Source organism: Mirounga leonina, unplaced genomic scaffold, assembly GCF_011800145.1.
Source record: "Mirounga leonina isolate KUSES-001 unplaced genomic scaffold, KU_Mleo_1.0 Mir_151, whole genome shotgun sequence".
Classification (NCBI taxonomy): domain Eukaryota; kingdom Metazoa; phylum Chordata; class Mammalia; order Carnivora; family Phocidae; genus Mirounga; species Mirounga leonina.
In genome coordinates this window covers 100,009,139-100,024,558 of record NW_023270377.1, presented here as the reverse complement: position 1 = coordinate 100,024,558, position 15,420 = coordinate 100,009,139, and the positions used below count along the sequence as shown (strand labels likewise).

The window sequence follows — 15,420 nt, the reverse complement described above, 5'->3', positions numbered from 1 at the left end:
GAGTGGGGGTGGGGGGTGTGGGCAGAGGGAGAGAGAGAGAATCTCATGCAGACTCCATGCTCAGCACGGAGACTAACACAGGGCTCTGAGATCATGACCTGAGCCAAAATCAAGTGTTGGATGCTTAACCGACTGAGCCACCCAGGCAGCCTGCGGATAGATACTCCCTGACAGCGTTAGTGAAGGGTGTGGAAGATCCAAACTTAAGAGATAATCAGATCATTTATGTTTGCCTTTGGAATCTTTGGAATGCAGTACTACCTTAGCTGCCCTTCTCTGGCCCAGAGTTTTGTTGATTTGCACCATTTTGGAGCATGGCCTTGTCCCCAGACACTTCTCCTCCTGCTCCATTATGTTGACATTTCCACCTACAAAGCATTAGTGCAGGGTTGACAAGAGGTTATAAAACCTGGCCCTTGACCTCTTGGAAGGTTGATCTCTGAAACTGAGAATCCTGGGTGTCGGACCTTGGTCACATGCCCTAACCACTATGGGCTTCAGTTTCCTTTTCTGGGTCTCTTTACAGGGTTATTTTGAGGATTAAATAAGGTAATAATGTATGTGAAAAAACTCTAATATTAAAATTCCATACTCTGTAGGAAGTAAAGTAGGAGTCCAATTCATTGATCTTTTCAGTTGTTAATTCACTCATTCATTCATTCACTCACTCATTCATTCATTCACCAATCACTCACATATTTATCATGTGTCAGGCACAAATAAAAGAAGCGAGCCATGCTCAGGAAGTCTACTCTAGGAAGAGCTAGGAAGCCAGGATTGTGTGCTAATCCTTCCTGTCTAACTCCTCTGTCCATCGCTGTTTGGCTGGGGTGGACATAGACGCTCTTTTGGGGAGCTTGGAGATGGTTAAGAGGAGCTTTCAAAGACCTTCCAACCAAAACCAAGCTTGCCAAACCTGAGAAAAAAACACTGTTGGAATAAATGAAGTCCTACAGACTAATAATAGTAAGGTGCCCAGAAAGCAAGTAACTCACTGGGCTCGGGAGTCTTGGTAAACTTCAGAGCAAGATTTGCAGTGGACAAGCTACAGATTGTTTGAGCCTCCTGGCTGTCCCAGCTGTGGTCTGAATTCTCTCCCAGGAGTGGCTGCATCCAATCCTTGCTGGCACAGATTTTGCCTTCCTCATGTTGAATCCCCACTGTCTGGCCCCACTCTTGCTCACAGAAAGTCTTTTTGTGGTACCCTGGAGTTAGAGGCCGCGATGAGCATTCTGGGTTTTGGACTTGCAGGTGGGCACTCTCCCCGGACTGTGTGATGTGCTGCGGGTGCTGCGGGAGGAACGGGATCAGTGCCTACAGGAACTCTCCAAAGAGAAGCCAGGAGACCTGGGCACGGAGCAGCCAGCCCCAGGTATGTGGCTCACTTCAGTCCACGCTTGGACGTGGATAGTGTCCAGTCCCACTGGGGTAAGGGAGGCTCGATGGGTTGGGGATGTAGGGGGCTGGACTAGCTCTATTCATTCAGATAATCACCTGGGGGGAGGATCTGGAATGATCCCAACGAGCAGTTGACACATACCCAAAAAGCCAGATCATCACCACTCACCGTTTCTCTGGGCTCGTAAATACAGTCTGTGTTTTCATACCACCAACTTCTGCATAATGACTTCACCAAGGTAAGAGTTTGGTGAGAATTCCTAGTCAAGGCAGTGTACCTCCTATCCATTCTCTCACCTCCTCTGCCAGTTTGATAAGTGAGGTAGTCAGAGAGGCAGCGAGGGGTCAGAAAAACCTGGGGTCCAACATTGGCTCCCACTCACTGGCTGTGTAACCATGGACAAGTTATTTAACCTGCTGAGCCTCAGTTTCTTGATGTACACGATGGAGGTGACAATGTCTACTTTGGGTTTATAATGATGCATGAGATAAAGTGTGTTAAATACTGATGATTCTTAAATATTATTCATTTAAACATTATTATTAATCATTGAAAAATACCATTAATTTGATATTGAAGGGGCACCTGGGTGGCTCAGTCAGTTAAGCGTCTGCCTTCGGCTCAGGTCATCATCCCAGGGTCCTGGGATCGAGCCCCACGTCGGGCTCCGTGCTCAGCAGGGAGCCTGCTTCTCCCTCTCCCTCTACCTGCCTGCCTGTCTGCGTACTTGTGATCTCTCTCTCTCTGTCAAATAAATAAATAAAGACTTTAAAAAATTTTTTTAAACATTTGATACTGAAATGTTAATTTTATTTCTATTCTGCTTTTTAACTTTCCCCATCTAAAGGTAAGGAGGTGTGTAGCATTAAGAAAAGAATCTATTACAGGTATTCAAACAAAGACTTGTACACATATATTCATAGAGCCTCTAGTCTCAATAGCCAAGAGGCAGAAACAGCCCAAGTGTCCATCAACTGATGTATGGATAAGGAAATGTGGTCTATACACACAATGGAACATTATTCAGTCTTAAAAAGAAATGAAGTACTGAACATGCTACAACATGGATGAATCTTGAAAACATGTTAAGTGAAGGAAGCCAGTTACAGAAGGCCATGTATGGTATGATTCCATTTATATGAAATGTCCAGATCAGGCAAATCCATACAGAGAGAAATTAGATTGGTAGCTGCCAGGGGCCAAGGGGAGGGAGAATGAGGAGTAATTCTTAGCGGTTCCCTTTTGGTGGTGGTGAAAATATCTTAGATCCAGATAGAGGTGATGGGTGTGTGTTAACAGTGACTGTACCAAATTCCACTGAATCGTACACTTTAGAATGGATAAGGGCTAATTGTATGTTATATGAATTTTTTTTTTAAAGATTTTATTTATTTATTTGAGACAGAGAGAATGAGAGACAGAGAGCGTGAGAGGGAGGAGGGTCAGAGGGAGAAGCAGACTCCCCGCCGAGCAGGGAGCCCGATGCGGGACTCGATCCCGGGACTCCAGGATCATGACCTGAGCCGAAGGCAGTCGCTTAACCAACTGAGCCACCCAGGCGCCCCTGTTATATGAATTTTTAAATAGACTTTATTTTTTAGAGCAATTTACTGCAAAATGGAGCAGAAAATGCAGAGTTCCCATATACTCTCTGCTCCCCACCCAAACACAGCCTCCTCCCTCATGAACAACCTATAACAGAGTGATACACTTGTTATAATTGATGAACCTGCATTGATACAATGTTACCATCCAACGTCCATAGTTTACATTTGGGTTCACTCTTGGGTGTACATTCTGTGGGTTTTGACAAATGTATAATGACATGTGTCCACCATCATAGTATTGGACAGAGTAGTTTCTGTGCCCTAAAAGTCCTCTGTGCTCTACCTATTCATCCCTCTCTTTCCCCTAACCCTTGGCAACCACTGACCTTTTTACTGTCTCCATAGTTTTGCCTTTTCTAGAACCTCATATAGGTGGAATCATACAATATGTACCCTTTTCAGATTGGCTCCCATCACTTAGTAATATGCATTTATGGTTTTCTCCATTTCTTTTCATGGCTTGATAACACATTTCTTCTTAGAGCAGAATAATATTCCATTGTCTGGATGTACCACAGTTTACCCATTCACTTACTGCTGAAGGACATTTTGGTCGCTTCCAGATTTTGATAATTATAAATAAAGCTGCTATGCGTGGGCAGAAGTTTTCAACTCATTTGGATAAAATACCAAAGAGCTTGATCGCTGGATCATACGGTAAGAGTATGTTCATAAGTTTTGTGAGAAACTGCCAAACCGTCTTCCAAAGTAGCCATGCAATTTTGCACTCCGTGACAATGAATGAGAGTGCTTGTTGGTCCACATCCTTGCCACCATTTGATGTTGTCAGTGGTTTGTTTTTTTTTTCTTTTTAACTGTGATAAAATACGTATAACATAAAATGTGCTATCGTAATCATTTTTGAATTTGAGAAATTTGAATTTTAGTAAAAATCGCGTAACATAAAATTTACCTTAAGTATTCTGGAGGTACAATGCAGTAGTGTTAAGGACATTCACCTTGTTGGGCATCTAGTCTCTAAAACTCTTTATATTCGTTAAAACAACAACTCCCTTGGGGCGCCTGGGTGGCTCTGTTGGTTAAGTGTTCCAATCTTGATCTCAGCTCAGGTCTTGATCTCAGGGTCGTGAGTTCAAGCCCAGTGCGGAGCCTATTAAAGAGCAAACAAACAAAAAACCAAACCAGCCCCTTTTTCTCCCTTCCCCTATCCTCTGGCAACCACCATTCTACTATCTATGAATTTGACTATTCTAGATACCACATATAACTGAAATCATACAGTGTTTGTCTTTTTGTGATTGGCTTATTTCACTTAGCATAATGTCCTCAAGATTCATCAATGTTGCAGCATATAGCAGAACTTCCACATTTTGTTTATCTGTTCATTCATGAAAGAACACTTGACTTGTTTCCACCTTTTATCTACTGTGAATAATGCTGCTATGAACATGGGTGGGCAAATATCTCTTCAAGTCTCTGCTTTCAATTCTTTTGGGTATATACCTGGGAATGAAATTGAAGGATTATATGGTAATTCTATTTTTAATTTTTTCAGGGTCTGGCATACTGGTTTTTTCCATAGTGGCTGTCCTATTTCACATTCTCACCAGCAGTGCACATGAGTTCTAATTTCTCCACATCTTCACCAACACTTGCTACTTTATTGGGGTTTTTTTGATAGTTGCCATCCTAATGGGTGTGAGGTGGTATCTCATTGTGGTTTTGATCTGCATTTCCCTGATAATGAGTGATGAATGTTGAGCATCTTTTCATGAGCTTGTTGGTCATTTGTATGTCTTCTTTGGAGAAGTGTCTATTCAAGTCCTTTGTCCATTTAAAAATAGGGTTGTTTGGTTCTTTTGCTGTTGAATTATAGGAGTTCTTTATATATTCTTGGTCTTGACCCCTGATTAGCTCTACAACTTGTAAATAATCTCTCCCATTATGTAGGTTGCCTTTTCATTCTGTTGATTGTGTGCTTTGATGAACAGAAGTTTTTAAGTTTGATATAGTTCAATGCATCTATTTTTTACTTTTGCTTTCTGTGCTTTTGAGGTCATATCCAATAAATCATTGCTAAGTTGAATCTCACGAAGCTCTTTCCATATGTTTTATACAAAGATTTTTAGAGTTTTAGTTCTTACATTTATGTCCTTTGTCCATTTTGAGGAAATTTTTATATGTGGTCCAGCTTCATTTTTTCACATGTGGATATCCAGTTTTTCCAACACCATTGGTTGAAAAACTTTTTTCCACTGAATGGTTATGGCACCCTTGTCAAAAATCCTTTGACCATATATATGAGGGTTTATTTCTGGGTTCTCTATTCTTTTCCATTGGTCTATATGTCTGTCTTTCTGCCAGTGCCACACTGTTTTGATTACTGTAGCTTTGTAGTAAGTTTTGAAATCTGAAAGTGTGATACTTCCAACTTTGTTCTTTCAAGATTGATTTGGCTGTTTCCAGGTCCCTTGAGATTCCATATGAATTTTAGGATAGGTTTCTCTATTTCTGCAAATAATGCCGTTGGGGTTTTGAAGGGATTGCTTTGAATCTAGAGATTGCTTTGGGTAGTATCAACATCTTAACAATATTAAATCATCTGATCCATGAACACAGGATGTCTTTCCATTTATTTGTGTCTTTAATTTCTTTCAGCAACATTTTGTCACTTTCAGCATGCGAGTCTTTAACCTCATTGGTTGGGTCTATTCCTAAGTGTTTTATTTTTTTATGCTATTGTAAATTGATTCATTTCTTACTTTCCTTTTCAGATTGCTCCTCATTAGTGTATAGGAATACAACTGATTTTTGTGTGTTGACTTTGTATCTATCTTGCAACTTTGCTGAGTCCATTTATTAGTTCAACAGGTTTTTTTTGTGGAATGTTTAGGATTTTTTACATACAAGATTATGTTGTCTGTGAACAGAGATCATTTTACTTCTTCCTTTCCAATTTGGATGCCTTTTATTTCCTTTTCTTGCCTAATTGCTAAGGTTAAGACTTCCAGTACTACTCTGAATACATGTGGTGATAGCAGGCATCCTTGTCTTATTCTTGATCTTACAGGAAAAGCTTTCTGTCTTTCACCAATGAGTGTGAAATTCACTGTGGGCTCGTCACATATGGCTTTTATTATGTTGAGACAGTTTCCTTCTATTCCTAGTTTGTTAAGTGTTTCTATCATGAAAGAGGGCTGAACCTTGTCACATGCTTTTTCTACATCAATTGAAATGATCATGTGGTTTTTGTTCTGTATTCTGTGAATGTAGTATATTACATTGACCGATTTTCATATGTTGAGCCATCCTTGCATTGCAGGGATAGATCCCACTTGGTCATAGTATATAGTCCTTTTAATGGATTATACTATTCAATTCAGTTTCCTGGTATTTTGTTTAAGATTTTTGCATTAATGTTCATCAAGGATATTGGTCTGTAGTTTTCTTGTAATGTCTTTATCTGGCTTTGGTAGCAAGATAACAGGGGCCTCATAGAATGATTTTGAAGTTATTCCCCTTTTTCCCTCTTTTGGAAGTGTTTGAGGAGGATTGGTGTTAATTTTTCTCTAAATGTTTGGCAGAATTCATCAGCAAAGCCATCTGGACTTTTCTTTGTTGGGAAATGGAAATTTTTTATTATTGACTCAATCTCTTTATTAATTAGAGGTCTGCTCAGATTTTCTATCTGTTCATGCTTGTCTCAGTAGGTTGTGTGTTTCTAGGAACTTACCCATTTCATCTAGGTTATGCAGTTTGCTGACGTAAAGGCCACATATACCCTTTTGCGAAAGTCTTCCCTCCAAGTCATGGCCTTTGTTCTTGAAATTTTTGATCTGTTGGTTATCCAGTTTCTCACTGTGCACCATGGCTGGGTCAGGGACTCCTCCCCTTGTCTAGCAGCAGGTGGCACAGACACTCCCTAGAACTCGGCTGTGCCCCGGTGGCTCTGCCTGCTGTACAATGCTTTTTCCCTCCTCTCATCTCCTCTGCCTCAGCCTCCTCCTCCTCTCTCTGTCTTTCCCACTTCACCTTCACATGGCGCCTGACTACTGGTGGCAATGACGGTGGAATGTGCTGTGAGCTAAAAGGGAAGGCAGCCTCCATCTCTGTTATGTGAATTTTACCTTATTGTTTACAAGGAAAGAGGAAGAGGAGGGGAGTGGAGGAGAGGGGCCTAGGCTTTTAGATTAGACAGACTGGGGGCGCCTGGGTGGCTCAGTCGGTTAAACATCCAACTCTTGATTTTGGCTCAGGTCATGATCTCAGGGTTGTGAGATCAAGCCCCGCACCGAGCCCCGTATCAGCTCCATGCTCAGCAGGGAATCTGTTTAACATTCTCTCTCTCCCTCTCCCTCTGCACCTCCCCTCCCCCACCTCACTCTCTCTGTCTCAAAAATAAAATAAAAATAAGTAAATAAATTAGACAGACTGTGTGACCTTGAACAAGTTACTTAACGACTCTGGGTCTCAGTTGCCAAATGTTTTTTATGGAGTTGGTGTGAAATTACAAGCATTCATTCACAAAATATAGCACTTACTGTTATGAGGTGGGACTGGTGAGAGCAGAGAATACAATGGTGAGAAAAAAGGACCACAGACTCCTCTCTAATCACTGAGGGATGTATTTTTCCACATGTAGCAGAAGCGTGGTAGGCTAGCTTCACCAAATAGGAGTTGACTTTTTTTTTGCACATTACAGAAAGTCCAGAACTGGTGCAAAGTTCCAGGGTGTCACCAGATCCCAGACTCCTTCAGTCTTTCTGCTTAGTGTGTGCTGTTTGCCTCATGGTCATAAAAAGGCTGCCATACCTCCAGGCAGGAGGTGAGAGTACCTGTTTCTGGCAGGAAGAGGAGAGTCACCAGAAGAAAGGGTGAGATACACTAGGAAGTCCTGAAGCTCTCCAGGTGACTTCTGCTCATTCTTCGCTGGCCAGAACTGGACTGCATGGCCACCTCTGGCTGCACCTGAGGCTGGAGATGGAGATTTTTTAGCTGTGTGTGTGGCACCTTGAACAAAATCACGCTCTGTCAGTGAGCAAGATGGACAGTCTCTGCTACAGCTGTTATGACTGGTTGATGAGGGAGGGGTTAATCAAATAATCACAAATTATTGTCAAATGGGAATGAGATGAGTTGAGTGTGGTGTGTGGCTCTGTGTAATTATGCAGCGAGGGACCCTGACCTGGTCTGCAACCCTGGGAGGGCTTTCCTGGGACCCTGGGAAGCTATGTTTGAGCCCAGACCTAAGGATGAGTAATCTTTCTTATGCAAAAAGGAGAAAGAGCAGTCGGGGGGCTGGGGGAACAGTGGAGTACACTTGTGATGGGAGGAAAGCCGAGGTGGCCAGAACACAGCCTAGGGATGAGAGTGAGCTTATTACAAAATGAGCTTGAGAGGCAGCAGGACCACGGCACACACGAGCTCATTGGCCACGTAGAGGATTTTCATCCTGATCTTTAGAGCAATGGAAAGCCCTAGAGAGTCTTAAGAGGGGAGCAATAAGGTCCTCTGCATTATGCAAAGATCACCTTTGCTGCAGCATGGAAGGTGGGTTGGAGAAAGACAGGAGGATGTTCTGAGGCACCCACTGGAAAGTTAGTGGTCTGCTATGAACATTGGGGTTCAGGTGCCCCTTCAGGTCACTACATTTGTATCTTTGGGGTAAATACCTAGTAGTGTAATTGCTGCATTGGGGTTGTAGGGTAGTTCTATTTTCAACTTTTTAAGGAATCTTCACACTGTTTTCCAGAGTGGCTGTACCAGCTTGTGTTCCCATCAACAGTGTAAGAGGTTTCCCCTTTCTCCACATCCTCACCAACATCTGTTGTTTCCTGACTTGTTAATTTTAGCCATTCTGACTAGTATGGTGGTATCTCATTGTGGTTTTGATTTGTATTTCCCTGAAGCTAAGTGATATTGAGCATTTTTTCATGTGTCTGTTGGCCATTTGGATGTCTTTTATGGAGAAACGTCTGTTCATGTCTTTTGCCCATTTCTAGACTGGATTATTTGTTTTTTGGGTGTTGAGTTTGATAAGTTCTTTATAGATCTTGGATACTAGCCCTTTATCTGATACGTCATTTGCAAATATCTTCTCCCATTTTGTCAGTTGTCTTTTGGTTTTGTCGACTCTTTCCTTTACTGTGCAAAAGTTTTTTATCTTGATGAAGTCCCAATAGTTCATTTTTGCTTTCCGTTCCCTTGTCTTTGGAGACGTGTCTAGCAAGAAGTTGCTGTGGACGAGGTCAGAGAGGTTGCTGCCTCTGTTGTCCTCTAGGATTTTGATGGACTCCTGTCTCACATTTAGGTCTTTCATCCATTTTGAGTTTATCTTTGTGTATGGCATAAGAAAATAGTCCAGTTTCATTCTTCTGCATGTGGCTGTCCAATTTTCTCAGCACCATTTATTGAAGAGACTGTCCTTTTTCCATTGGATATTTTTTCCTGCTTTGTCAAAGATTAGTTGATCATAGAGTTGAGGGTCCATTTCTGGGTTGTCTATTCTGTTCCATTGATCTATGTGTCTGTTTTTGTGCCAGTACCATACTGTCTTGATGATGACAGCTTTGTAATAGAGCTTGAAGTCCGGAATTGTGATGCCGCCAGCTTTGCTTTTCTTTTTCAGCATTCCTCTGGCTATTCAGGGTCTTTTCTGGTTCCATACAAATTTTAGGATTATTTGTTCCACCTCTGTGAAGAATGTTGATGGTATTTTGATAGGGATTGCATTGAATGAGTCCACAATAGCCAAACTGTGGAAAGAGCCAAGATGTCCATCAACAGATGAGTGGATAAAGAAGAGGTGGTATATATATACCATGGAATATTACTCAGCCATCAGAAAGGATGAATACCTACCATTTGCTCAACATGGATGGAACTGGAGGGGATTATGCTGAATGAAATAAGTCAATCTGAGAAGGACAATTATCATATGGTTTCACTCACATGTGGAACATAAGAAAGCACAGAGGATCAGAGGAGAAGGGAGGGAAAACTGAATGGGAAGTCATCAGAGAAGGAGAAAAACCATGAGAGACTCTCAACTATAGGAAGCAAACTGAGGGTTGTTGGAGGGGAGGTGGGTGGGAGGACGGGGTAATTGGGTGATAGGCATTAAGGAGGACACGTGATGAGATGAGCACTGGGCATTATACACAACTGATGGATTCTTGAACACTACATCTGAAACTAATGATTTACTATATGTTGGCTAATTGAATTTAAACTTAAAAAGAAAAAAAACATCGTACATACCTAAAAAAAGAAAGAAAGAAAGAAAACTACGTAAGTGGTGTCATAATGTTAAAAAAAAAAAAAAAGCTAGTGGTCCAGGCAGTGGATAATGGTCATCTGGACTAGCAAGGCTCCAGGAAGCAGGTGCTGGGAAGAGGATTCAAATGCAAGTAGCTAATTTGGCAGCTATCCCAGGAACCACCAGTAGGAGTGTGGGGAGCTGAGACAGAGAAGGGAAGGAGGACCTTAAACTTGGCATTATCACTGTGAGCACTGGTGTTCTTTTCGTTTAGTTCTCTATTTTTTTTGCATTCAGGACAGCTAGAACTTTAACAGATACTTAGCAACCACTGCTCAACTGAAGACAGTTTTCCATCTTTTTCCAAGCGGTTCAAGCTTTTGCCACCTTGCTGGATACTGAGGGACAGGGAAGAACAGGGTAAGGAAGGGGTGTAATGCTTTCCACACAGGGCAGGGAATCACACCATTGTCGAATGGTGCTAACCGGCCATTCATGCTGGGGCAACCTGACAGTTTTATTGCTCGTAGCCCTCTGGGGCCACGTTAGGAGCCAGCACAGGACACATGCCTCGGAGGGGCAGAGGAGCTGGGATATTTACCCACCAATTCCCCATCAAGTCAGGACCTGGGCTGCTTTCTGGGGAGGGAGTGTTGATTCTCCTGCACTCCCAGCCTGCTGTACTTGGGGGGAAAGTGGGCTCCAGTGGCTGGAGAAAGCCTTCAGACAATGGCATTCGGGGGCTAGCAATTTGAAAATGAGGTTGGTGTGTAAAGAAAAGGTAAAGACCAAGGAGATACGAGCAAGGTCTTCTCCTGAGGGGAGGTGGAGGTGGAGAGGAGTTGGCACATGGGAGACAGGTCTAGATGGTAACCCAGACAAGACGTGGTGATGACTTGACTCAGGAGCAAGGTGTGAGAGGGCGTGTCCAGGATGACCCCTCAAGTGTTCCACCTGAGCAACAGGAAGATGGGGCCAAGGAAGGCCAGGTATTCAGGGGGGAGGAGAGACAAAGATCAGGAGGTGAGTGCCAGCCATGCAGAGCTGAGACTTCAGAGGAGGGGTCAGGGCTGGGGAAGCCCTCTGTACAGGTGACAAAGGGATTGAGGCCGCACAAGTTGAGGGGGTGAGAGGGAAGAAGAGGTGCCCAGACGCCAGCCTCGAGGTCCCCAGCATGCATTGTCAGGAGCAGCCAGACGCAGGGGGGAAATCGGGGAGTGCTGGACAGCGGGATGTTGCAACGTGCTTTAACCGATTCACCCATCCTCTGCACAACGGACAGGGCAGGATGACTTTTTCCCATAGTCCAAGCCTTTCCTTCCTCTTTGCTGGCTACGAAAGCTGCTCGTGGGGAGGCAGGCTGTGGTCTTGCAGTACTCACTGGGGGGGCACCATTGAGCCTGAGCCTGCTGATTTCCTGAGCCCTCCTGCTACCCCAGATGCTGTGTCTGGAACAGCAGAGAACGAGGTACCGACAAGGCCAGCCCTGGGTGCTGCAGAGTTGGCAGCTGACCTCTGCCTGCATGTCCCGCACGTGAATGCCTAAAATTCCAGTGACAGGGCATGGGCCTTTCATTCAGCCCCGAGAAAGAAGGTCTAGAATGCTAGGCCTCTGGGAGAGATACGGGGGAACTTCAGCTCCTCCTGAGAAGTAAGGGACGCTTATTTTAAGAATTAGCATTTGATGGGGGCACCGGGTGGCTCAGTCGTTAAGCGTCTGCCTTCGGCTCAGGTCATGATCCCAGGGTCCTGGGATCAAGTCCTGCATTGGGCTCCCTGCTTGGCGGGAAGCCTGCTTCTCCCTCTCCCGCTCCCCCTGCTAGTGTTCCCTCTCTCGCTGTGTCTCTCTCTGTCAAATAAATAAATAAAATCTTAAAAAAAAAAAAAAAAGAATTAGCATCTGATGTGTTTGAAATGTCCCACTGTTCTTCAGTGGTTCCAGGATGAGGTCCAGTGCCTACTTGGATCTTGTCCATGCCTCCATCCCAAACATTTCCCTTTGGCTCAACCATGTTGCTTACAGTATCATGACAATATCAATTTCTTGGTGCCTCCAGGCCTTTGCACATGCTGATCCCTCTGCTACGACACCATTCCCTCTTCCTCACTCTGCCAACTACTCTGCTTTTTAGGCTCTTCCAGGAACAATTTCCTGAACGCCCGCAGCTCTGGTTTAGCTGGCCTCTGCCATGGATGGGTAGGCTCTGCTTGGGCCCTCTGTCTACCTGTACGCTCAGCCCTGCCCTGGGAGGTTCTTCTATCCATGAACCACTATCCAGGCACCAGACGGATGCCGACCTCCCCTTCACAGGGCTTGGGGTGGCTGTGAACATGCCCACACCAGCTTCTGGGTTGACTGATCTGGAGCAGGTCTTGTCATCCTTTTTCCTTAAGGCTCCCACGTAGTCCTAATTGTGCATCCAGGTCTGAGAAAGCTCATGAGGGACTCCTGCCCTGGTTGTCCCTCTAACTCCCTTGGGGAGATGTGGGGAAAGCCCTGAGCACAGCCTTTCTTCCGGACCTCACTCTCCTCACCTGGGAAAAGCACTGTGTTGTATTTGCAGTATTTAAGAATGTATTTAAGATAAAGAAAGTCTTAAGTATTTAAGAAGGTCCCGGGGAAGGTGAGTGAGAAGGTGGCCAGGCTCCTCTCCCCACCTTCCCCTTACCCCACCACACAGGGCTCAGCCTCTTGGATCTGTTTGGCACATCGGCCTTCAGCAATTTTCATTTAGGAAAGGGGATCTGTTGCTTTGAAAGCCTAGTTTAAAAGCCCTCGAGGCAGAGGATGTCCGAGTACCAGGCCTGCTAGAAAAGTCTTCAGGCTCACTCTGCTGAGAGGTTGAGAACGCAGAGCAGAATATCGATCTCAGAGTTTGGAATGAATGTGTGGCCGAGGAGGGGGGACAACTCCCTCAGAGACGGAGGGAGAGGAGAAACAGCAAAGAGGGCGAACCGTTGGTGTGGTTGTCCACGTCAGAACCAGGCCTGCGGAGGGCTGGGGCTAGGTCGCCTGCAGGCTGGCCCCGGGCCCTGCTCTCGAGACTGCCCAGGTCCCCAGGCCACCGAGGCCCATGGGCCCACAGGACCTCCAGCCCCAGCAAAGATCTGTCCTGGCACCTGAAGCAGGAGGGGCTCTCGGTGGGGGGCACAGGGTTAATGGTTAAGCTGCTCAGTCCTCCTGGGGGAGGAGGTTAATGTTTGATCACAGACGAGTCACAGGAAATGCCACTCATGGGGCTGTCACCAAGCCCAGCACACTTATCACAAATAAAAAATTAACTCTTCAGCTATTCCGGGTTAGGTGGCCAAGGCCTTCCCAGCATTTTGTGGGAACATTTCAGGGTCACCCTATTAGCTGTGTGGACTGCTCTACCGGGCTGTTTATTGCTCTGTTTACAGAAGCTGATACCCCCTCAGAGCTGGCTGGTGGAAGGGCTTTGGCTCTCCATAGGGAAGAATATTCCAGAGAGTTGGTGTGGTGGCAGGAAAGGTGTGGGTTCGGCAATTACAAATACATGTGCGTTCCTCTGGCTCTTAGGGGCTGTGTGACCTTTTTTTTTTTTTTAAGATTTTATTTATTTATTTGAGAGAGAGAGAATGAGAGAGAGAGCATGAGAGGGGGGAGGGTCAGAGGGAGAAGCAAACTCCCCGCCGAGCAGGAAGCCCCATGCGGGACTCCATCCAGGGACTCCAGGATTATGACCTGAGCCGAAGGAAGGCAGTCGCTTAACCAACTGAGCCACCCAGGCGCCCGGGGCTGTGTGACCTTGAACAAGACACTAATCCTCTCTGGGCCTTAGTATCCTTGCCTTCAAAGTCGGGACATGCCATGCCCTTTTTCTTCTTGTCTCTGCTAGCTGGTTGTCCGGGCCTGAAGAACATGGGCAGGAGGGAACAGGCTGACTCCTTTTGGTGGGAGGGGTGGGGCGGGGCGGGGGAAGGGGTGAATGAGATGAAATTCACATAATAACCATTGTAGAGTGAACAATTGCATGGCATTCAGGACATTTACAACGCTGTGCGGCCAGCACGCCTCCAGTTCCAACACATTTTCCTCGCCCCAAAAGAAAACCCCATGCCCAGGAAGTAATCACTCCTCACTGCCCCCCTCCCCTGCCCCTGGCAACCAGGAATCTGCTTGCTGTCTTTATGATGACCCTGGATTTCTAAACGGAATCCTACAGTAGGTGACTTTCTGCATCTGCCCTCTTCCACTGAGCATGTTTTCGAGGTTCATTCACATTTTAGTCTGTACCAGTATTTCAGACACGCTGGCTTTTCATGCGATTTTTTATAGCAAACATTCCCAGCTCCTCGTCTGGATTCCGCTCTGGCTCCTCCCCCAGCACCCGACACGCCCAGCCTGCCCACAGCTCCCCTCCCCTCTTTTTCCCTGGACACAACGGATCTTGGCTCATTTTTCAGAAACAAGTAACTTATGTCTGTATGTGGGGCGCCTGGGTGGCTCAGTCGTTAAGCGTCTGCCTTCCGCTCAGGTCATGATCCCAGGGTCCTGGGATCAAGCCCCGCATCGGGCTCCCTGCTTGGCCGGAAGCCTGCTTCTCCCTTTCCCACTCCCCCTGCTTGTGTTCCCTCTCTCGCTGTGTCTCTCTCTGTCAAATAAATAATTAAAAATCTCTTTAAAAAAAAAAAGTCTCTGTGACATTTCAGACTTTTTTTTTTTTTTAGTTTTTAACCTGTATGATAAGTACCATTATTAACCCCATTTCACAGATGAGGAAAATAGAGGCTCTGAGAGACTCGGGATTTCCCAGAGCTGAAACAGGACTCTCAGCCCACATCTTTTGACTCTAAACCCTAAGGATTTTGTAGTTTGCAACCCAGACTGAGCTGTGAATGACTGATATCCTCACTCTCCCAAGAAGGGATTTAAAAATTAGAAATTAGAAAAAAAAAAGACTGTTGATGCCAGTTAATCTTTAATTAATGGGAGAGGTGGCATGAAATGAAGAGCTTTAGGCCAGGTGAGGAAGAGCTATCAGGGTGCACGAGGGGGATTCTGTGAGGCAGGGTACAGTTTGCCCAGTCCCTGGGCGGGGAAGGGCTCGGCATAGAGCGCTCAGGAGCCCACCTCAAGGAAAGCAGACTTCAGGCTTAGGCTCGAAGCCTCCTTCGTCTTATCCCCTGCGGCCTCCGTGCAACATCTAAAGTATTTTCCAGTCTGCTAATTC

At 45.2% G+C, this 15,420-nt stretch overlaps 1 protein-coding gene across 1 annotated transcript in view; it reads left to right on the top strand.

Moving 5' to 3' along the window:
* The window catches only part of SCTR (secretin receptor), a 75,169-nt gene that overhangs the window by 20,258 nt on the left and 39,491 nt on the right, over nucleotides 1-15,420 (top strand). The window contains exon 4 of the mRNA XM_035006547.1: nucleotides 1,252-1,372. Coding sequence (XP_034862438.1) covers nucleotides 1,252-1,372 — 121 coding nt within the window. The remainder of the gene's footprint in view (nucleotides 1-1,251; nucleotides 1,373-15,420) is intronic.